Source organism: Mustela lutreola, chromosome 1 (genome assembly GCF_030435805.1).
Source record: "Mustela lutreola isolate mMusLut2 chromosome 1, mMusLut2.pri, whole genome shotgun sequence".
In the NCBI taxonomy this organism is placed as follows: Eukaryota; Metazoa; Chordata; class Mammalia; order Carnivora; family Mustelidae; genus Mustela; species Mustela lutreola.
This window is the reverse complement of record NC_081290.1, coordinates 260,571,496-260,596,458: the sequence shown is the minus strand read 5'-3', so window position 1 is coordinate 260,596,458 and position 24,963 is coordinate 260,571,496. Positions and strand designations below refer to the sequence as shown.

The window sequence follows — 24,963 nt, the reverse complement described above, 5'->3', positions numbered from 1 at the left end:
AAGACAATACAGACACATGTGTTTAACAGTTCTCTTTGAGACACTATAAAGTACTACAGCTACAGTCTCCTTAGAGTTCAGAAAAATATTTCTTTTTTAAATAAATGAAAAAAAATTACCTCATCTTTACATATCAGATAAACATGGTATTTATAATGATGGAGTGAATGATATAAAGAATACAGCTGTATTTTCTCTGGATCGACAGCAAATTCCTATAAAAACAAAAGAGTTTATAGGCATATTTATTTCATAGGCATATTTATTTCATGGAATATTTGAGCTCTGAATACTTTTATAAAAATATTAGACCAGAAGCCTGAATGGAAATTTTAAAAATGAAATGACTGATACTGCTAGATATAGGCTTAAATATGGATAAGAGGCTTATTCAAAATAAGAATTTAAATTGTATTTTAGAATCTTCACTCCTTTTTTCTGAATATAAACACAATATTTCAAAAAATTTAAACAGAGAAAAATTTAAACAGTAGACATACAAGAGGACTTTTAAAAAAGAATGCTATAATCTCTTGCTTCCGAGAAAATAGTTTAAAGCACATTTCCCCCCCATGTATAACATGTATTAATGATACCAATTCTCTAATGGGAAGGAAATCCTACTACACATATTGTTCTGCAACTTTATTTTTAATAACTTGTTTTTAACCTAACTAAAACTTGTATATCTTTCTACTTATTACGTATAACCCCTACCGCTATCAATTATATGAGGGCAGGGAGTTTCGGCCACTTTTCACAGTTCTATTCCTAGTACTTAGAACCGTATTTGGCACACAACCGGCACTCAAAATATTTTACTGAAAGAATGAACGAGGCTCTTTTTAAAAAGTACATAGTATTGCATCATCCGGATGGCCCTTTATTTTCCAGTTTCCCACTGGTGAAGCTTAACTGGACTGCTCTTACAATTGCGCAAAGGGCAAAAGCATACGTTTTCATGCATTTGTAAATGTGTTTTTACAGAGGATATTTTTGTTGTGAAATAGATATGCTACTAAACGGATTTCTAAAAAGGCAGTAATTTAGACAATGTTTGAGAATGAGTGAATTCCAATTTCCATAATTTTACAGATATACTGAATCTTATGAAATATGTTCACATTCACTTATCTGTATGCGTTTGTATCTAATGACAAAAAAAAATACAGAAAATGTAAGTACAGTCTTCAGGTAATTCCTTGCCTATTCATTTATTTTTAAAATCTGTAAGTAATGGGTGCCTGGGTGGCTCAGGTCATCCCCAGGGACCTGGGATGGAGTCCTGCATCTGGCTCCCTGCTTTGCAGAGAGTCTGCTTTTCCCTCTGGCCCTCCTCCCACTCATTCTCTTAATCTCTCTCAAATAAAATACATAAAATCTTAAAAAAAAAAAGTCTGCAAGCACTAACTACATACAGATACTATGCTGGACAATGGAGAAAAACAAAATAAGACCAAGTCTCTGTTCCTTGAGCTAAAGCTGCTCTTTCCTACCTGAAAAAAGACTTCACAGTTAATAATAACATAGTAAAGGGGCGCCTGGGTGGCTCAGTGGGTTAAAGCCTCTGCCTTAGGCTCACGTCATGATCCTGGGGTCCCGGGATCAAGCCTCGCATTGGGCTCTCTGATCAGTAGGAAGCCTGCTTCTCCCTCTTCCCTCTCTCTGCCTACTTGTGATCTCTGTCAAATAAATAAAATCTTTAAAAAAAAAAAGTAACTTCCTAAAAAAAAAAGTATTTGCTTGTTGCAATATTTTATATTATTATTTTTAAAAGATTTTATTTACTTATTTATTTGACAGAGAGAGAGAGAGAGAGAGATACAGCAAGAGAGGGAACACAAGCAGGGGGAATGGAAGAGGGAGAAGCAGGCTTCCTGCTGAGCAGGGAAGCCTGATGTGGGTCTCAATCCCAGGACCCTAGGATGATGACCTGAGCCCGCTTAATGACTGAGTCACCCAGGCGCCCTTTGTTTCAGTATTTTATTTTATTATTTTATATTTTTAAAAGATTTTATTTATTTGACAGACAAAGATCACAAGTAGGCAGAGAGGCAGGTAGGGGGTGGTGGTGGTGGGGGAAGCAGGCTCCCTGCTGAGCACAGAGCCCATTGTGGAGCTTCATTCCATGACCCTGAGATCATGACCTGAGCAGAAGGCAGAGGCTTTAACCCACTAAGCCACCCAGGTGCCCCTGTTTCAAAATTTTAAGAGGAATTATATTAACTGGAAAAGGTATAATTGTAACAATCCATATACACTTACTTGTGCAGATTTGGTGGTTGTTTTAGAAGTCCTTAGAGTTTTCTTATTGTAAGTTTTGCCGTTCATTTTGATTTTAGAGATAGTAGAACCCCCACTCTTTGCTTTAGAGTCTCGAGTAATTATCGTTAGTTCGGGAAAGCTTTCCAAAGCATTCTTTAAAATAAAGAAAAAATAACTGACATCAGAAGAAAACTAACTAACTTCCTGCTATTCAACTTATTTAAAAAATACAGAAACATATACATACATTCATATATAGTACACACATGTATATAGATGGGGTATGATAAATATACACAATATAGAAATACACATGGGTATTAAACAGAGCCATAAATTCTTTGTAGCTCCTCCATCAAAATGTAGAATCTATTTCCTCATCCCTTGAATCTGGATGAACCTTACCTTAGGACCTGCTCTACGCCAATAGCGCATGGCCCTGTAGGGACTCCTTAACAAGCCAGAGAGTTCTAGAAATGCTCTCTGTGGCTTCAAAGTGGGAGAAAGAGGGACACAAGTTTCTTCAAAGCTCTACCAATTCAACCACTGTCAACACCCTGCCTCTTGGCCACACCCTTGGCCACACTTCTTGGCCATAAAGATCCCAGATGATCGGGATCCCTCCCTGATGAGAACAGTGAAAACAAGCTGCATTATAATACTTCTTTGGCTTCACTACCTCTCTGCTTCTTTTGACCTCAGCTATATAAAAACAATCTAAAACAGACTTTGATGCATTTTCTGGCCACAATGACATGGTAGTTACTCACTGATGACGTAGTGGCCACAAAACCAAACCAATTCTAGGCCACTCTTTAAAAAGTCACTGGCATATTTTGTCCTTATCCATTTGGCAAATCATCTGGACATGAAAAACTGCAAATAATAACTGAATGATATTTGTAGCTAAATTTAACTAGTTTAAGTATTGTTTTAAGGCCACCTGGCTGGCTCAGCTGGGGACAGAGTTTACCCCCCAAAAAAACCCCAAAAAACAAAACAAAACAAAACAACAATGTTATTTTAAAAGACTAAACTGCGTTACTACTGTCATTTAGTACTTTGACACTAAAAGGGCTCAAGTGCTCACAGAATATTTATTATTCAGAATGAAGTCCCCATTTGATAAGATACACTGTTTTATAAACAGTTACAACCTTTAGGGCTAACTCTCTTCCAGACTATGAGTTCTCAAGCACCTTTTGTGACAAGACACTAAAGATGACTGGAAGCACATGGATTTCAGAGGAAAACAGAACACGATTAACCTCAAAGGGCTTTAGGATTCCTTAAATTACTGAGTTCATGTGTAATGGTGTTATTTCTAAAGAACAGAAAATCTTTTAATCTTTTATAATCTACTATTATAATATTTTATTATTTTAAATACTGTGCATGTATCTTGGCTTTGAAATGCAAATTGCTATAAATGAAAAGAACCAAAATTAATAACTGATTTCAAAATTAGAAATTGTTTTTTCTTTGAAAAGAAGAATATGAAAACTAATTTTTCAGCTTTTCATCATAAACTATTGCATAAAATTTAAATATCTACTGAATCTATTAAATTCCAAATGGGGCTTTATTTTAATACAAGTTATTAGAGAATCAGTTTAACATTTCTAAATGGTTAGCCAATGCGTGCCTGGCTAGCTAAGTCAGTGGAACATGTGAATTTTGGTCTTGGGGTTGTAAATTTGAGCTCCATGTTGGGTGTAGGGATGACTTAAAAAAAAAAAACACTTTAAAATGGGTAGCCAAAACTGGCCATTTTTAAGATAGAATAAAATTTTTTTTCTAGTAAATTTTTAGAAAACACACATACAGTAGCATTCTCTTCTCTGCAGAAAATACTGGACTAGAAGTCAGTAGGCCAGATTCTTAGAATTGAGTTTTATACTACCTTTTGACTTTTTTTTCTCTGCAAGTGCATGTCAGTGAAGAATATAGGGCTATTAGTAGTCTGGTGCCATTGAACTTTGATTTTTTTTTTTTTTTTTAAAGTAATCTCTATGCCCAATGTGGGGCTCAAACTCACAACCCAAGACCAAGAATCACATGGTCTGTAGATAGAGCCAGCCAGGGCACCTCTGGTGTCATTTAATTTTGAACTCAATCTCAGAGCTTTAATTACCACCTAGCTAAAATTTTCACTTTTATGTGGAGTTCAGATAAAATAGGGATGTGAAAAAGGTATACAAATTACCCAAATGAGTTGAAAACTTATAACCACATAAAAACCTGCACACAAATGTTTACGTAGTGGCTTACTGATAACTGCTAAGTTAGGAAGCAACCAGGAAGTCCTTCAGTACATGAATTAACTGTGGTATAGTCAGGCCATGGAAGATTATTCACTGATAAAAAAGAAATGAGCTGTCAAGCCATAAAAAGACATGGTAGAAAGAATTCTTTTTTTAAACAAGTGATCTTTTAGATCTTTATTTTTTATTGTTAGAAGTAAGCTCTATGCCCAACGTGGGGCTTGAACTCACAACCCTGAGATCAAGAAACACATGCTCTACTGATTGAGTCAGCCAGGTACCCCAGAACCTCAAATTCCTGAGAGCTTGTTTGCAGATTCTAGCAGGGGAGCGCAGCTACTTGTAGAGCCTTGATGGAAGAACAGTCCTCTCCTCTATCGGGAAAGGTCTTTGACAGAGTGCGCAGCTTTGGGAGGGACACACACGGAGTGGTGACGGAGGAAGGCGCCACTGGCCTAGCCAGCCAGATCAGCCAATCAACCCTGGCGATCAATGGGGTGACAGATGTCACAGCCAGATTGCCGTCACATCCAGAACCTTAAATTCTCATTAGTATATGAAAGAAGCCAATCTGAAAAGGCTACATATAATATGGTTTTCAACTACAGGACATCCTGGAAAAGATAAAACTACAGCGATAGTAAAAAAGATCGGTGGTTGCCAGAGGTTAGGTGGGGACGGAGGGAGGGATGAATAGAGCACAGACGATTTTTAGGGCAGTGAAACTAAAGTAGGGCACTTCAGTAGTCGGTAACGTCATTATACTTTTCTCCAGACCAACAGAATGTATAGCACCATGAGCAAGGCATGCAAACTATGGGCTTGAGGTTAGAAGGATGAGTCAGTGCAGGTTCATCAGTTCTGACAAATGGACCACTCTGGTGGGACATGTTGATAATGCGGGCAGCTGTTCATGTGTGGTAGAGGGGACTCTGTACTTTCTGTTCAGTTTTGCTGTGAACCTAAAACTGCTGTAAAAATAGTCTCTTGATAAAAATAAAAAGCTATATAAATGTATAAAAAAATTCTCCCAAGTAGATATAATCAAATGATTCTAAATGTTTTATGTTATACTTTCAGTAAGAAAAGCTAGGAATTTTTTGACTATGAAGTAGCTTCTGTGATAAATTTTCTGTGTTTAGATTAGCTTTTTGTTGTTCTCTATTTCTGATAACACCAAAACCATTTTAGAGTTCCTATATATATCTGCCATTATGTTAAGATCAATTTTTCCTCAGATACTGAGTAAGTCAGGCATGTAAGGGAATTTTGATAATTACTGCTAAGGAAAGGCCAATTATAGATGAAATATGAAAATTTTCAAAGATTTAAAAGAAAAATAACTAAAATTTGGTAGTTTAAAAGAAGTACTTTTGAAAGCATTTGGAAATTATGTAGAATGAATTCTAGATGAATATAAAGCCTAAAAAATGAATTTATATATATATATATATATATTTTTTTTTTTTTTTTTTTAAAGATTTTATTTATTTATTTGACAGAGAGAAATTACAAGTACACTGAGAGGCAGGCAGAGAGAGAGAAGGAAGCAGGCTCCCTGCTGAGCAGAGAGCCCGATGCGGGACTCGATCCCAGGACCCTGAGATCATGACCTGAGCCGAAGGCAGCGGCTTAACCCACTGAGCCACCCAGGCGCCCCTAAAAAATGAATTTAAGCAGAGAAAAGCAAATGATTAACACTAAGAAAGGACTTAATAAAATAAAAAGATAAGCAAACCAGACTTGTAATGAATAAAAATCAAACTTTCATTGGGTGAAAAACTGAACAAAGCTGAGAAGAACTTTCATAAATTTCCTGCCTATTACACTTAAGGCTTTGATTGTCAGGGAGTTTGCTAATAAATAATCTGAAGGAAATACCTTGAATGACTGATCCAAATGAAGATTCAGAAGAAGTCTCTTTCGGTTATCATTCAGCATGCTGTCTATTTTTTTCATATGAGGCAAAAGCAGCTCATCTAAAACAAGATAAAAGTTTAACAGGATAAATTATCAACACAAAAACTTGTTGAAAATTCAACTTTTCCTCAAAGTTATGACATCAAATTCACTGGTGTATATAAGTATCATGTTTAAAATATTGGACATGTAGCTAACTTGAAAAAATAGGTCTGCAGTAGCCAAGCAAGCAAGAAGCAGCATAGAAGGATGACAGGATCAGAAGCCCTGGGTTTTAACCCGGTTTCTGCCACTAGAACTGACTGATGACAGCTAAGTGACCAGTAAGCACATTGCCTAATTTCTCTAGACCTCATTTATCATCCAAATAATAATATTATAAAATACAGATTTGTCTGACATCATAAAATTTTATAAAATACTACATATGATATTTTTATATTTTATTTTATAAAATATTTATATTTTATATTTTGTTTGACACAGAGAGAGCAAGCTTGAGTGCATAAGCAGGGGGAGCAGCAGAGGGAGAGAGAGAAGCAAGCTCTCCACTGAGCAGGGAGCCCAATGAGGGGCTCAATCCCAGGACCCTGGGATCATGGCCTGAGCTGAAGGCAGACACTTAACCACCTGCCTGAGCCATGCAGGCGCACCCCAAGTATGAAATTCTTAATTTAATTTCAGTTTGGGCCAAAGAAAAAGTACAGGAAGAAAAATGATCAAAATCTAGTTTCAAAAACACAAGAGCCAAATAGTTATTTCAGAAAAGAGGAGAATAAAAGTATGATAAAGATTCCTAACTAAAACTTTTCACTTTCTTTTTCTAAAGAAACTTTAGAAAAACTTTAAGCTCCTTTAAGAAAAGCATTTTCATCAGACTATTACTTTTGGTGCTGTATTAAAATATTTTAGGTTACTTGATTATTTCTTAAATTGATCAGCATAATAATATACTTTATAACACTAATCACCTTGAATAACTTTTCTGAAAATATTCTAAAAATATAACCCTCAGAATCTGGTTACTAATTTTGTAGCTGAATGAAATGATTCTTTGTATTTGGAATACAAACACAAGCACAAAAAGAACACTTTTAATTGAAGAACAAGTCCTTAGTGAGGAATGAGTTCTAAGATCACTATACCACACCTTGATAGTTACATCTTTCTAGTAGTGATTAAACCTTTTCAAAAACTGTAAGAATTTACATTTCACACAAAACATTTATGGCTTATTTTAAAAATAGAACAATTAATGTCTTTCCTCCTTATAGCAAATGGAGAAAAAAAACCCACAATGATAAGCAATAGAAAAAAAAAAATCACTTAAAATACAACTACTCCAGAATCAACAGTACTAAGATATGTATATTCTATGATGCAAGGAGTTTTGATTGAGTGAAAAAAACATTTAATGGCAAAAATGCCAACATGGGGAATTAAGTATTGGGTTTTAATTGTGATTATTCTACCATTAACTTGTTCTATAACTCTATGAAATATATTTAATCTCTTTGAACCTTAGTCTACAAAGTAAATGTTTTAGACTAGGTAATCTCTAATATTTCTTCTAGCTCTACATGATTTTAAAATGATTGACGTACAGATTACTGCCTCTGATTATATGGTCAAAAAAATGATGGACCAGAAATTAGACATTGGGTTTTAATTATTTCTTGGCTACTTGGAAATTGTGGGCTCTTAAGTAAGTCACTTAACTTCTATGAGCTCACATATAGCCATCTACAAAATGGTTATATGAATTGTTCTGGAATCAAACAGAATAATGTATATCAAAATATGTGGAAATAATATGTATTATTAGGCATTGTGTTGAAGTATATTGTTAGTGATTTTTGTTACTATCTTTTGATCATACATGCACACAATCCATTTTGATAGAAGGATAATGGAAACTGGCTTATTAATAATTTTATTCCCTTTTTTCAGTTGTTCTTGGAGAATGCCATAGTAGCTGAGGGGTAAATGTTAGTGAGCACCATTAAATACATGGGTCACCAGTTTATTTCAGATATTAATTTCATCTCTATTTTACTGTAAGAAAAAGTTACTAAAGGAAGAATATAAAGGAATAATATTAATGAATATAACACAATATATGGATTTATTATTAATTGATTAGAAAATAATTATTCTGTGATGTATCTTTTACTAGATACCAATATAAAATTTTAATCCTTCTGCCACTATTATCCAGTTCATCTTTCCAATTGTTATTAAATAGAATATATTGACATCCGGACCTTGCATGTAAGACACTTAGTGAAGACTAGAGAGTAGTTATATAAAGCTGTTCAAGTACTGACAATTCAGGAATTATAGAATTACTTTATAGAATCCATATCACCAATTTGTGAGCTGACAATGTACAGGTATCTATTATAAAATCCATCTATTAAGTGCACAGCTAATAGACAAGAATAAAGAAGATCCAAGAAGCGCTACCAAGAAGGCACTACTTAGCAGACTGTACCATTGCTCTTCTCTAAGGCTTGCATTGTGTCAGGGTCCAAAGCAATGCTAACAAGCAATTCCATGTAGCTCTTAAAGGTTTCCTTCATTGCTCTTGTATTCAAAAAACGAGTGACAAAGGGAGCTGGAGGATCAAATTCTGGGAGAGTAAAAAAGACAAAATATTAAAGAACCTTCCTGATAACTTTAAAAACACTTTTATTTATAACAAGAACCTATAAACAGGACAAACGTTGTAGATAAAATTTCTTCAAATTTTCAGTTCTGCCCATTTGGCTTTTAAAAACACCCCAGGGTAGAGAGTCCCAAAACTGGTTTGTACATTGTAATCACTAGAGAGCTTTTAAAACCAGACCAGACCAAACCAAACCAAACCAAACCAGGAACCCAGACTGCTGGACTTACTAAAATAGAATCTTTTTTGGGGGGGTGGGATAGGGAATAGGTCAGTAGGGGGAAGTTGGTAGGGGGTGGTAGCAGTAGTAGTGAAACTTAAATATACTTCTAAGTGTTCCCAGGGGACTCTGAAGCACAAGAACAGCCCAGCATTTGTAAATATCAGCCCCGGGGCGGGGGGCGGGGGGGAGAGGGCTCTTTCTTCTTCCCTGGCCCCACCATAGACATCTGCCGTCAGCTTGTGCTACTCCAGAACTCATGGTTTCCCTAGATTAAAGAGACCTTAAGACATCTACAGCCATATTTTCTTTTTTACTTCTACACTTAAATTATGTAGAATTCTGGCCTAGAGCCAAGGCTTATTCAAAATTAAAATATAGGGCGCCTGGGTGGCTCAGTGGGTTAAGCCGCTGCTTTCGGCTCAGGTCATGATCTCAGAGTCCTGGGATCGAGTCCCGCATCAGGCTCTCAGCAGGGAGCCTGCTTCCCTCTCTCTCTCTCTGCCTGCCTCTCTATCTACTTGTGATTTCTCTCTGTCAAATAAATAAATAAAATCTTTAAAAAAAAAAAAAAACAAAATTAAAATATAAATATATATATAAATATAAATAAATAAATAAAATGGCCCATGCAGAGAGAAAATTTCACTGAAATTCAATGGCAAAAACTGCAAGATTAGAAATGTGTCAATTTTTACTTTCATTCAAACACATAACTTAAAAAAAAAAAAAAAAAAAAATAGGTCCAAAATGGTATCACTTAATTAAGGCTCCAAGTCAGTAAACCACCAAGACTTAGTAACACCTAATCTGACTGTAGTTTTAAGACCCCAAAAATGTAACCTTTAACCAGTCAAGATGGGAATTTCCTGGCCAGCACTAGGAAATTTACTAATAGATAACTTTCAATCCACCTCAGGAGGGTGACCTTGCCTAAAACAGTGGATTCTTTGTTAATAATTTTTTTTCTACTCTCTACTTTTTTCTTTTTTAAGATTTTATTTACTTATTTGACAGAGATCACAAGTAGTAGGCAGAGAGGAAGGAAAGCAGGCTCCCTGCTGAGCAGAGAACCTGATGCGGGGCTCAATCCCAGGACCCTGTGATCATGACCTGAGCCAAAGGCAGAGGCTTTGACCCACTGAGACACCCAGGTGCCCCTTTACTCTCTACTCTTAAAAACCCTTCCTTTTCTGTAGCCTTTTTGACCTCCCCTCTACTTGCTAGATGGGATGTTGCCTGATCCATGAATCTAATAATCAAGCCAATTAATCTTTAAAATTTACTCAGTTGCAATTTTTGTTATTAACAAACTATTATCATAGCCTTTAGTAGAAGTTCTTTTAAAAAAAATTTTTTTTTAAAAGATTTTATTTATTTATTTGACAGAGAGAGAGAGAGAGATCTCAAGTAGGCAGAGAGGCAGGCAGAGGGGGGGGGGGAAGCAGGCTCCCTGCTGAGCAGAGAGCCCAATGCAGGGCTTGATCCCAGGAACCTGAGATCATGACCTGAGCCGAAGGCAGCGGCTTAACCCACTGAGCCACACAGGCGCCCCAGTAGCAGTTCCTACAGTATGGTTTAAGGACCTCTTAGGGTTTCCTTCAAGATCCTGTTTCTGATTTCAAAACTGTTTTCATAAAAATATTAAATGTTATTTATCTTTTTAACTCTGTTCATACTTCTAAAAATGATGGGTACAACTGCTGGTGCCTTAGCATGGGTTGAGGCGGTGAAACCAAACTACACTAGTAGCCATATACTCTGCCATCTCACTGCCATGCCTTTAAGGGGAGGGTGGGGAGCCAATTTCACTTAATAGTCCTTGGGGTGCCTGGCTGGCTCATTTGGTGGGGCATGCAACTCTTGAGGTTGAGGTTGTGAGTTTGATCCCATGTTGGGGAGAGATTACTTATAAAAAATTTAAAAATTAAAAAAAAAAGGATAGTTCTTGGTGAAGCAGTAAAAAATTTTTATTAAATCATTACTATTGAGAAAATGTCTTAATATTCTGTGTGATGAAATCAGAGGTACATATGCACTTCTGTTATGAACTATGATGGTTATCTCTAGGAAGAACATCTATGTAATTGAGTTACGAGATGAACTAGTCACTTTTCTCCCCATGGGACACCATTTTCATTTGAAAGGACGACTGACACACACACACACACACTATGCCTATTCAGACTTGCGTATTTGGTAGACATGGTATTCTTTATTTTTCTTTTTAGATTTTATTTATTATTTGACAGAGAGAGGCACACAGCAAGAGAGGGAATACAAGCAGGGGGAGTAGGAGAGGGAGAAGCAGGCTTCCTATGGAGCAGGGAGCCCAATGCAGGGCTTGATCCCTGAATCCTGGGATCATGACGTAAGCAGAAGGCAGACGCTTAAACAAAAACTGTGCCACCCATATACCTCCAGACATGGTATTCTTTTTTTTTTTTTAAAAAGATTTTATTTATTTATTTGACAGACAGAAATCACCTGCTGAGCAGAGAGCCCAATGTGGGGCTCAATCCCAGGACCCTGGGATCATGACCTGAGCCGAAGGCAGAGGCTTTAACCCACTGAGCCACCCAGGTGCCCCGCAGACATGGTATTCTTAAAAATTAATGAAGCGGACCTGTCATTCAACAAAAACAATTGACAGCATTTGCTGTCAATGAGAAAATTTGAGGTTTCAAATGAAAATCAGAATTTTGGAATTCTGTATCTACCAATATGAGGCTGACAACATCCAAATCAATACTTAAGGAATTTACTGATGAGATCAGTGGTAATATTAATGAGTGTTATTTTTTTTTTTAAAGATTTTATTTATTTATTTTACAGAGAGAGATCACTAGTAGGCAGAGAGGCAGGCAGAGAGAGAGGAGGAAGAAGGCTCCCTGCTGAGCAGAGAGCCCGATGAAGGACTCGATCCCAGGACCCTGAGATCATGACCTGAGCCGAAGGCAGTGGCTTAACCCACTGAGCCACCCAGGCGCCCCATGAGTATTATTTTTTTTTGATGCTGTAAAAATGTATGACCTAAATGTAAGAGTTAAAATCATGAAACTCTTAGAAGAAAATATAGGGGTAAATCTTCATGACCTTGCATTTGGCAATAGATTCTAAATATGACACCAAAAGCTTAAGCAATAGAGGAAAAAAACCAGATAAATTTGGCTTCATTAGAATTTCAAATTTTTGTACACCAGTGGACATTATCAAAAATGAAATGTCAACCTACAGAACAGGATAAAATATAAAGAACTCCCACAACTCAAGAACAAAAGGAGAAATGCCCATTTGCCCATTAAGAAATGGGCAAAAATTTCAGATATTTCTCCAAAGAAAATAAGGAAATGGCCAATAAGCACCTGAAAAGATGCTCAACATCATTAGTTGTTAGGGAAATACAAATCAAAATTTCAATATAACACTTTACACCTACTAGGACAGCTACAATAAACAACAACAACATACCCAAAACAAAATATAACAAGTATTGGTGAAGAAGTGAAGAAATTGGAACCTCCTACATCGCTGGTGGGAATGTGAAACGGTGTAACCGCTTTGGAAAATCAATTAGTGGTCCCTCAAAAAGCTAAACTTATAATTATATGACTCAGAAATTCTACTCCTAGATGTACTGAAAAAAAGATACAAACAGATATTTGTAAGCCAATGTTCACTGCAGCATTATTTACAATAGCTAAAAGGTGGAAACAACCCATGTCCATCAATAGATGAAAAGATAAACAAAGTGAACATACAAGGGATAAACTTACAATGTATTCAGCCGTAAAAAGTAATAAGTAATAAATGTGAAATGTGAAAATGTGCTGTAACATGGATGAACCTTGAAAACATCATGTTAAGTGAAATAAGACAAGCATATTTATATGATATATTTAGAGTAGGCAAATTCATGGAAACAGAAAACAGATTAAAGATTACCACAAACAGGGGAAAAGGGTATGGGGAGTTATTGCTTAATGGTTACAAAGTTTCCATTTTCTGTGATGAAAATGTCCTGGAAATAGAGAGCTGTGATAGTTGCACAACAGTGTGAATATAATTAATGCTACTGAACGTACACTTAAAAATGACTGTAACAGCAAATTTTATGTTTATATATTTTAGCACAATTTTTTAAAAATGTGGGAAAAAGTAAAATAGACTATGTACATTAAAGAGCTAACAGATATTTTCACATGACCAATGGAAAATGTCATAAAATCATTCATGGATTAAAGATACATTGCGGGGGCGCCTGGGTGGCTCAGTGGGTTGAGCCGCTGCCTTCGGCTCAGGTCATGATCTCAGGGTCCTGGGATCGAGTCCCACATTGGGCTCTCTGCTCAGCAGGGAGCCTGCTTCCCTCTCTCTCTCTCTGCCTGCCTCTCAGTGTACTTGTGATTTCTCTCTGTCAAATAAATAAAAATCTTTAAAAAAAAAAGAAAAAAAAAAAATAAAGATACATTGCGGAGGTAAGACAAACCAATACATTTTAAAGTAACAAGCATGAAAAGTTGAAAAAGTTACTTTTTGTCAAGTTCATAAAATAAAAACCTTCTGAATATCAAAGAAAAATATCCATAATTGTCTGAAAATTAAAATATTTTAATTAAAATACTCCTCCCTTTCCCAACTACAAAATCTACATAAAGCTGGGTTTTCTTCTTTCTTTCCTTCTTTTTTTTTTTTTTTTAAAGACTTTATATTTACTTGAGATAGAGAATGTGAGAGAACATGAGCAGGGGAGAGGCAGAGAGAGAGGAAGAAGCAGGCTTTCTGCTGAGCAGGGAGCCCGATGTGGGGCTCCATCTCAGGATCCCCGGATCATGACCCGAGCCAAAGGCAGATGCTTAACTGACTAAGCCACCCAGGTGCCCCAAGGCTGGGTTTTCTTTATATACTTTACCCAAAATATATATGTAGAAGCAAATATGAAAATGCTACTCTTATAACTAGTGTTATTTTAGGAAAATACAGTTGTTAAAAAATATTAATATGGAATGGGTTTATTTTAAATAAATATTTTACAAAGTTATTTTAATTGATATTTGGTAAACATCAATAGATAAAGCCTTAAAAAAAAAACCCACAAGTGTTTTGGAATCTTCAATAAATCTGAAGACTATAAAAGTCTTGAAACAGTATCACCAGCCTATAAATCTATGTTTATCATAAATATTTGACTTTTTAAACACTAAAAATGCTTACCTATTACTGACACCTAGTGGCAACAATTCAAGTTACCAATAAAGAAAAACTTGAAAGTCATCTGAGGAAGCAGTACAGTGGTGTGCACATTCAGAACTCAAACCACTCCATTCTAAACAGTAGGCAGGAATGCTAACTGCAAAGATTACGTATATTGCCTTCTACACATACTCAAAGCACTAAATTTCATCTAGCCTACAGAAATGCTCTTTGGGAAAAAAAAAAAAGAAATGCTCTTTGGTATCTTCTTTATAAATTCTGATGTGCATACTTTCTAAGTAGCTTTTAAAAACAACACATTTCAAGTAGACTGTTGCCCTGAAGAAGACTTTTTGTTACAATTCGATTTCCATTCCAATAAGCTTTGAGATGAGCTCCCAAGCAATGACAGTTGTAATGTCAGAGGCGAACCTGGCCATCAACCTCAGTAGCACCCCCAATGCCCAATTCATCATTCACGTTCAGTCTGAATTTTTTTTTTAAGATTTTATTTATTTATTTGAAAGACACAGATCACAAGTAGAGAGAGAGAGGGAAGCAGGCTCCCTGCTGAGCAGAAAGCCCGACATGGGGCTCGATCCCAGGACCCTGAGATCCTGACCTGAGCCAAAGGCAGAGGCTTTAACCCACTGAGCCACCCAGGCGCCCCATCAGTCTGAATTTCTTATGCGTCCCCCTCTTCTACCCCTACTGCTACAACTAAGGTTCAGACTTTGAATTATACCTGAACTATGAGGTCTTGTAATTCAAATTCCAATTGCTCCCTACTTAAATTCCTCCAAGGGACTCTTCTGGGCTTGCAGGATCCCAGGCTTTTCAGCTTTAACTGGGCATATGTGGCCTTCTGTCATCCTTTCATCTTTTTCTGCCTACCTCCAACTTTATGCTCCAGAAGAAAAGTCACCAATTTTTTCCTGGAAGGGCCAGGAGCAAACATTCTAGGCTTTAATGGTCATATGCTTTCTGTAGCAATGATTCAAAATTTGCCACCTAGTAGAACAGCAACTATCTGAACATACGTAAATGAATTCGTGTTTTAGTTAAATCTTTACTTACAAGAATAGACTATTGGTCAGATTTGGCCCACTGGCCACAGTTTGCCAACCTCTGCCCTACACTGAACTGCTTTCTTTCTTGCATATATTACACAACAAGTTTGATGGCTAATGGAATGTATGCTGGTGTACTCTTGTGTTTTACAACTATCCCAAACTCAGTTTAGTTTTGTTCTTTTTAAAGATTTTATTTATTTATTTGAAAGAGAGCATGAGCAGGCGTAGGGGGAGAAGCAAACTCCCCTGCTAAGCAGGGAGCCTGATGTGGGGCTCAATCCCAGGGCCCTGGGATCATAACCTGAGCCGCAGACAGACCTTTGACTGACTGAGCCACCCAGGTGCCCCTCAGGTTCAGTTTCTAATAAAGTAAATACAACTATTATCTATATCTATATCTAGCCTACAAAAATGCTCCTTGGTATCTTCAACAGTTTTAAAAGTAAAAAAAAGTGTTAGATCAAAAAGTTTGGTAACAGCCAGACTCTTAATCTCACAAAAGAAACTGAGGGGTGCTGGGTGTAGGGGAGTAGGGAGAGGGTGGTTGGGTTATGGAAATTGGGGAAGGTATGTGCTATGGCGAGTGCTATGAAGAGTGTAAACCTGGCGATTCACAGACCTGTACCCCTGGGGATAATAATATATTATATGTTAATAAAAACTAAAAAACTAAAAAAAAAAAATTAAAAACAAACAAACAAAAAGTTTGGCAACTGCTGACCTATTTCAACCTTTTCATTTTATAAAAGAGAAAACTAAGGCACAGATAGGGTACCTCGCTTAGTCAAGGGCAGCTGGTTGGCTAGGGGCAGATACAGAGTAGTATGCATGATATTATATAATTAATAAACATTCCACATACACCTAAGTATATATTATATATATATTTCTATACCCTATTAATTAGTTTCAGAGTAAAAATTACATGCCCTATTAATTACAGTATCAGAGTAATAGTTTCTTCTAGCATAAACACAGACTCAGAAGTTTAGAACGACAGGGGCGTCTGGGTGGCTCAGTGGGTTGAAGCTCTGCCTTTGGCTCGGGTCATGATCCCAGGGTCCTGGGATCGAGCCTTGCGTTGGGCTGCCTGCTTCCCTCCTCTCTGTCTGCCTACTTGTGACCTCTGTCTGTCAAGTAAATAAAATAAGAACTTTAGAACGACAGGATTTAGTATAAACTATGTGATCTAATAATCCCCACCCCACCCAGAGAGCGGAGGTAACTGGCATTACTGTGGTTAGAACTCGCAACAGTCTTTCAGTTCACTGCTTCTTCTACTTCACAAGGTTGTGTGCGGTTGTGTGCGTGGGCAAGCCGTGCTTTCAATTAGTGCTCAGGCAATGTGAATTTGTGTTTGTATGCAGGTATACAGGTATGGATGTATTTATTTTTTGAATTTATTTTTATAAAAGCCTAACCCGAACTCAATTAGGTAGGTAAATCCCCCCAAAAATAAAAGTTTTGAGTTGTGAGCATCACCGCTTCTCTCTGTTCATGCTGACAGTCTCAAGTTATCGAGGTATTCATTTCATGGAGAACTTACCCTCCTCATCACTACTACTAGAATGGATCTCAGGAGAGGAGTCAGACTGGGATGATGAAAACTCTTCTTTCCATTTCTTCCGTTTCTTTGGTGGTGGCTCAGCCTTTACTTTCAGCTGTTTAACTTTGGGTTTCACGGAAGGGGCTTTTGTAGTTGTAGTTTTTGGTGTTGGAGGATCAGAAGTTTTGTTGCTACTACTTGGCTTAGCCTGAACAGTTCTGCAATGTTACAGACACACTTCATTAACACACTGAAATCTTGTCAGATTAAAATAAATTGAGACCAAAAATGAGTAACACTAGTGAAGAAAAGTATATTTAATTACTAACATCTCCAAAGTGAAGTCCAAGTCCTATACATCGCCAACGATGACTCCCCCCGCCAAATCCTCTTGAAATACATTCTAACCACTGACATTCAATATTCAGTCACTAAGGGACTATTAATTCAACTTTGATTTCTCTCTCTTAACTCCTTCTTTCTCTATGAACTCATTTCCCTGTGGACGAGGCCGTATAACCAGTGATCCAAGGCTTTGGGAAGTAATGCAGGATACACCCATATCCAGCCCTGACCATCTGAAACCCTTAGGTGGAAACAGGATGTTTGGATCTGGAGACCCAAATATACTTGTCCTAGAGCCCCTCAAGATTTGCTGTATTAGCTCTGGAGAGTTGAATGGATAAAACCTCATCATAAAAATAAGGTACACTGCTTCCACTAAGTTGGAACCTTAATCAAGCTAGACCTTCCTAGCACTAGATTGAGACTGTCTAGGATCATGGCCCTCTTCCCATACAGATCACAGGAATGTGGCTAGGTCATCTGTCTTCCAGATTCATGTTCCACATAACCCAGAATCACAATAATTAATATATGACAATTCTATTGTATACTTGCTTAGTAGTGTGTAAGTCTTATAATTTTTTCTCAAATTTTTCATTTAAAACTGGACACTTCATCATTTTATGGATAAAAAGGGGGGGCTTCAAAAAAGGTTGTGCTATTCTAGATCACAAAGAGCAGAATTCGAATCTTTTGACTCACCCATTTTTTCCTCCACTATATTAGGGTGACACCAAGAGGACTCTGGGAAAAAAAAGAGTGCCCATCCCACAAAAGACAGTCATGAGCTTTATAACCCCTCTCATTACACCAAAAGGAATCACTTATTACAGCAGACACTGAATTTTCAGACTTGTATATGATAAAAAAAAATTCATCAGACTCTTTACTTGATGTAATTCTCTATATAAAACATTGCCAGGGTGCCTGGCTGGCTTGGTCAGAGGAGTGTGGGACTCTTGATCTCCGGGTCATGGGTTCAAGTCCCATATTGGGTATAGAGATTACTAAAAAGAAGATAAACTTAACAAAATTACATTGCCAAAAATAAGTCTTCCAATAATTGCTACATAAATATGTTACATACAAAAATAAATACCTGATAGTTTGTGAAGGCTTACTTCGTGGTTTTTTGGAACACACTCTGACATATTCCTTTTTGTTTGTGTTTTCAATGAACTTCACATATATCTTTTTGTATTTACTCTTTGCCTCTCCAAAATACCCAAGGTACTAAGGAAAGAAACACTCTGAATTACATACTTAAACATTCTGTACATAAAAATTTGTTGGCTTCACTATTACATTGCTATCCTCAAAGTTTTCCAAATGTAGCTCTGGCCAGGCTACTTCTCACCCTCAATAAAAATAACTTCAGGCTTATTCTTAACTGCAAACACAGAAGCAATCTCATTTGGCTAATTACCAGATGCTTACTTACTCAATGCTATTAAGTAACTACATTAAGTACAAAAGAAATCATTTCTGTAAGTCTTCTGGTAAAATCAGGATGTTTGACCGGCAGAATAATCAATATAACAGCCTCTGAGTCCATATGAACTCTTCATAGACTAATAATAATAATTTAAAAAGCCAGGATTTACATACTGATATCAGACTATCATATACCAAATTTTATACTATTATCAGAAATGTTCAATATAAATTACATTTAAATTTAAATCATTCTGTATTTTCCCTAGGATCACGATGCTGTCAAAAAAACCAGGAAGACGAATATAAAGAAGCACTCTACTTACACTATTGGTAGCAGCAAATTCTCTTTGTCCATCTCGAATTTCAGGAACAAATTTCTGTAATAAAGCTTTTTGTACTTTCCAGATAGCTGGGGGTTCTTTTCCTGTTTTTAAAGCCTCCTGTAATATGTATTTATATGTAATTATACTTATTATATTTATACAAACTGACAACAAATTCTAGATTTATAGAATCTTAGAGCTGAAAGGAAAATTAAAGACCTATCTAGCTAAACTTTTGTTTTTTACCTACCTGAACTTTTGCAACAATTCTTATAAGCTTGCTATTCAGTCTCTGCCAAAATCCTTCCAGGAATAGGGAGGACACCAACATGCATAGTAGCCAGTTACTCTTTTGTGTAACTGTTGGAAAGTTTTCTAATGATAGTCATACATAAATCGACACAATTTTTAGAGTATGTATGTATTCAAAAAGACCAGAAACAAATATGTTAAAATATTAACAGCAGTTAATTGTGAATGGAGGGCATATAATTTGAAGGTTATCTTCCTCATTTATACTTTTTAATGCCACTCCTCTCTGCCCCAATTAAAAAGTCAAAAGCAAGCAAACAAAACCCCAAGCCCCCCCCAGATAGGTTTCTGAAACCTATTTCTTTTTAATGGCTAAAGTTTTTCAGTATGAAATTTGACATTCTACCTATGATTCTACAATTTGCAATTATGAAAATATGTCAATTCTATGTTTACATCATATTTCTCTTATTTTCTTTTTTTTTTTTTTTTTTTTTTTTTTTTTTTTAAAGATTTTATTTATTTATTTGACAGAAGGAGATCACAAGTAGGCAGAGAGGCAGGCAGAGAGAAAGAGAGGGAAGCAGGCTCCCTGCTGAGCAGAGAGCCCGATGCGGGACTCGATCCCAGGACCCTGGGATCATGACCTGAGCCGAAGGCAGCGGCTTAACCCACTGAGCCACCCAGGCGCCCTCTCTTATTTTCTTTAAACTGTTAAATGAAAAATTCATTTTCTCCAAACTCCTAACAATACAATGATTTTGGGAGCCTTGAACAAAATGAAATTTCAAAACAGCTCTAATTACTAGTACCTAAATACGGTATAGTGACTAGTCAGAAATACCTAACACTCAGAAAGAAGTCAAAATTATTTTAAACTGCTTTCTTTTTCAAAATATCTGCTAGTTTGATTTTTTTATTTAACAATTATAACGTAGAATAACTATCAAAATATAACTTTTTGCAATTCAAGCTAGATCTTACTACTAAAGTCATTATGAAGGCTTATTACATAAGGACACACCCACTAAACTATGACCTTGAATATACCTGTGAACATTCAAATCACCTTAAAAGTCTCTATGTCTTCTATCTTCACCACAAATTCATCACGCTCTCTGTACTGGCCTTCCCCTCCACTTTCTGTGTTTTCCTCATCTGTAAAACCTTCTATGGCAACAGTGTCCTGTCCTTTTGCAAACTGGTCTGAAGGAAGACTATCAAGTTCGCAGGGCTTTGGGGGTTCTGTAGAGTGTATATTTTCCAGGGTATTTACTGCAGATGAAGTAGAGCAGGGAGGTTCTTGCTTAACTGGACCCACAGTGGTGGAGGAAGGAGTAGAAGTACCAGTAGTATTGGCAGTTGGGCTAGTAGTTGCCACCCGCAGGGCTTCTGAAACTAGATCAAGCAAATGCAAATCAGTAATACAAATAAACATTCATTTGTTCTGAGTAAAATCTGAACAGTTTAAAAAGAAAGATTTGATTGCTTTTACCATCAAATTGAAACAATGAATATTACAATAAGAAATTAAAGAATGGCTGTTAATTTCCAAGAATCAAAGTGATGGAATTACATCTGGATGACAATCAGACTGAGCCTCCCATCAAGCTACACTTTCCCCTACCTAAGTCCATTAAGTAGCACAAAAATATTTTAAGTAGAGACACAAAAGTGATGCAAGATAAGTAACGGTCAGCTGACCAAAGCTGTGAAGAATTCATAGAAGAAAAGCCAATCTGATGCACGAAGGGAAAACAACACCCCAACATACTTTGAAAAAGCCTTAAGCACTATAGAAATAAAAAGGATTATGAAATAATATGAAAAACTGTATGCTAACAAACAACTTAGATGACATGGACAAATTTCTAGAAAGATGAAAACCACTAAAAAAATCTCCAGAAGAAATAGAACATCTGAATAGACCAATAAGTACAGAGAATAAAAGCAATTAAAAAGTATCCCACAAAGACAAGCACAGGCCCACATGAGTTCATCAGTAGATTCTACCAAGAGTTAAATAAGAATGAATACTAATCCGTCATAAGCTTAAAAAAAATATGAGTAAGCACTCATTTTATAGGACTAAATATTATTCCAATAGTTAAACCAGACAAAAACATCATGAAAAACCATAGGACCATTATCCTTCAGGAATATAAACACAAAAATCTTCAAAAATATAAGCAAATCAAACAACATATAAAAAGAACTACACATCATGACCAAATGGGTTTTATCCTAGAAATGCATACTTAAACAGCAATCAATCACCATGTTATGAACAAAAGACAAAAACCACAGGATCATCTTAGTAGATGAAAAGAAAAAGCATTTGGCAAAATTCAACATCATAAATTTAAACACTTGTGATAAAAACACTCAACAAGCTAAAAACGGAACAGAACTTCTTCAACCTGATAAAGGGCATCTATAAAAAAAGAAACCCTGACATCATACTTAAAGGTAAAAAACTAGATGTTTTCCCCTCAGAAAGATGTCTGAAGAAATAAAACAATATTTGCAGATGACGTGATCTTGTATACAGAAAAGCCTAAGAAATCGCCTAAAAAACTACTAGAATTACTAAGTAAATTCAACAAGGTTTCAGGATACAAGATCAATATATAAAAATCAATTGTATTTTTTTAAAAAAAGATTTTATTTATTTATTTGACAGAGACCACAAGTAGACGGAGAGGCAGGCAGAGACAAAGAGAGAGGGAAGCAGGCTCTCTGTTGAGCAGAGAGCTCAATGTGGGACTCTATCCCAGGACCCTGAGATCATGACCTGAGCCGAAGGCAGCGGCTTAACCCACTGAGCCACCCAGGTGCCCTGTACTTTTTTTTTTTTTTTTTTTTTTAAAGCAAGCTGTACATGCAACCTGGCTTGAACTTACAACGCCAGGATCAAGAGTTGCATGTTCTACCTACTGAGCCAGCCAGATACCCCCAATTGCATTTTTATATACTTACAATGATCCATCCAGAAATTAATTTAGGAACACAATTCCATTAATAACAGCATCAAAAAGAAGAAAATATTTTAGAAAGGAAGTGTAAAACTTATATTCTGAAAACTACATTGTTGAAAGAGTTCTATTGTTCAAAAGCCTTATTATCCATTAGGAGAGTAAAGATTATTAACAGATTTTGAGAAGCAGAAAACACTGCAATTCCTATTATAACCAGGAAAAGAAGAGAAATATTTCATCAAAATAATCAGGGGTTGGGAGAATAGATAAAGATAGGAATGAAACAAAACTGACCATGTATCAATGATTAAAACTGAGTGATACATAACTTGGTTTAATATCAAGAATCTTTTTGTTCATATTTGAAAATGCTCATAATATGCTAACCAAATATATATATATATTTTTAAAGATTTTATTTATTTATTTGACAGAGAGAAACCACAAGTAGGCGGAGAGGCAGGCAGAGAGAGAGAGAGGGAAGCAGGCTCCCTGCTGAGCAGAGAGCCCGATGCGGGACTCGATCCCAGGACCCTGAGATCATGACCCGAGCCAAAGGCAGCGGCCCAACCCACTGAGCCACCCAGGCGCCCTAACCAAATATATTTTTAAAAAGAATGTATAACTTTCAAATTAGTAGAGGAAAAATGTATCAATATTGTTCAATGCCCTTTTTATGAAGCTTTAAAACAAGCCAAACAAAAGTACAGGGTTCAGGTACAGTATGGCATAGTGTAGTAAAATATAGTATAGACATAGGAGTTATTAAGAGGTATAAATTTCAGTTATAAAATAAGTAACAGAGACAAAGAGTACTGCTGAGGCAATACAGTCAATAATATTTTAACAAAGTCATACAGTGAAAAATTAAGAAGTATATGTTGTTGAATCAGTAAGTTGTACCCTGGGAACTAATATAACCTTGAATGTCAACTATACTTCAAAAAAAAAGTATAGATAGTGCTTAGGGATATATATATGGGTGGTAAAATTATAAAAGAAAAGCAACTCAGATATGGTTAGTTCTAGAGGTTTTAAGTTGGGTTAATTTAATATTCAATTTATTTTTGTACTTTCTTATTCTCTAAGGAGTAGCATTTAACACTATAAATTTTCTTCTTTGTTCTACACTTTTGGAATATCCCATTGGTTTTGAAATGTAAATTTTCCACTGTCCTTTCTAAGTGGCTTATCATTTCAGTTTTGGTTTCCTTTTATTTTTTTTTAAATATTTTATTTATTTATTTGAGAGAGAGAGAGATCACAAGCAGGCAGAGAGGCAGGCAGAGAGAGAGAGAGGAGGAAGCAGGCTCCCTGCTGAGCAGAGAGCCCGATGCGGGGCTCGATCCCAGGACCCTAAGATCATGACCTGAGCCGAAGGCAGCGGCTTAACCCACTGAGCCACCCAGGCGCCCCTGGTTTCCTTTTAAATCCTTGAGTTATTTAGAAGTTTTAAAAATAAAAACTTATTTTTATTTCTTTGTCCCTTTTTTTTTTCTTTAAACTATTATCTTATAAAATTGCTCTATTTTGGTGGTCAAGGCTTAAGTAATGTCTGCATTTCACATTTTATGGGAATTTTATGTGTTTTTCTTACATGTTCTTTATTTCTATATAGGAGTGATAATTCACAAGAAAAAATATTCTGAAAGAAAGAAAGCAGAGATATGGAAAAATATACCAAAACAGTTAACAATAAAATTAGTATGGTAATATTAAAAACAGAAGTGGGAAATTAAATTTGTAAGAAGAGATTTTACAGAAAGGAAATTGAACGCAGTAATATTTTATGTACCTAATTATGTGGGTTCATAATATATCAAGTAAACAGTATTAGAAAAATAATCAAACATATTTCAAAACTTTAACACACCTTTTTCAGGAATCAACAGATCAAGCAATCTAAAAACAAATAAGGATAGGGAGGATTTAAAAAACTGTTTATTATTAATAATTTCAAATATACATAAAACTAGAGAATACAAACCCTCAAATACTATAACCCAGCTATAACAACTACAAACATTTGGTATACTTTTATCTGTCCATCAACCCCTTTTATATTTGCTGGGATAGTTTAAGGCAAATTCTAGACCTGTCATTTACCTCCAACATTCACATATACATTTTCTTATATAACCTAATGTCATTTATTACATTAAAGAAAAACCAAAGAGATACAGAGGATTTGAAGAGCATTACCAAATAAAATCTGCTAGCACTTGGTATTCATGGAATATTTATACAAATTGGCCATTTACCAAGGCACTAAAAATTTTTCATAGATTTCCAAAAGCGGCATTATTTAAGCATTCCCTTGACCAAAATACAGTAGGGTCATAAATTAGTAATAAAAGAATACCACTACCACCACCATCAAAACGAGAAAGCTACAAGGAAACAGGCAAAACCCTACTTTTTCTTAATAACTCTTGGGTTAAAAAGGAAATCAAAACTGAAATGACAAACCATTTAGAAA

The 24,963-nt window shown here is 36.0% G+C and overlaps 1 protein-coding gene across 3 annotated transcripts in view; it reads right to left on the bottom strand.

Annotated features, from left to right (window-relative positions):
- The window catches only part of QSER1 (glutamine and serine rich 1), a 77,804-nt gene that overhangs the window by 4,541 nt on the left and 48,300 nt on the right, over positions 1–24,963 (bottom strand). For all 3 annotated transcript variants that reach the window (XM_059138994.1, XM_059139003.1, XM_059139010.1), the window contains 8 exons: positions 20,576–20,904; positions 19,255–19,371; positions 18,594–18,727; positions 17,150–17,367; positions 8,944–9,081; positions 6,411–6,508; positions 2,266–2,418; positions 120–215 (listed from right to left, as the gene is read on the bottom strand). In XM_059138994.1, the coding sequence (XP_058994977.1) occupies positions 120–215; positions 2,266–2,418; positions 6,411–6,508; positions 8,944–9,081; positions 17,150–17,367; positions 18,594–18,727; positions 19,255–19,371; positions 20,576–20,904 (1,283 nt within the window). The remainder of the gene's footprint in view (positions 1–119; positions 216–2,265; positions 2,419–6,410; positions 6,509–8,943; positions 9,082–17,149; positions 17,368–18,593; positions 18,728–19,254; positions 19,372–20,575; positions 20,905–24,963) is intronic.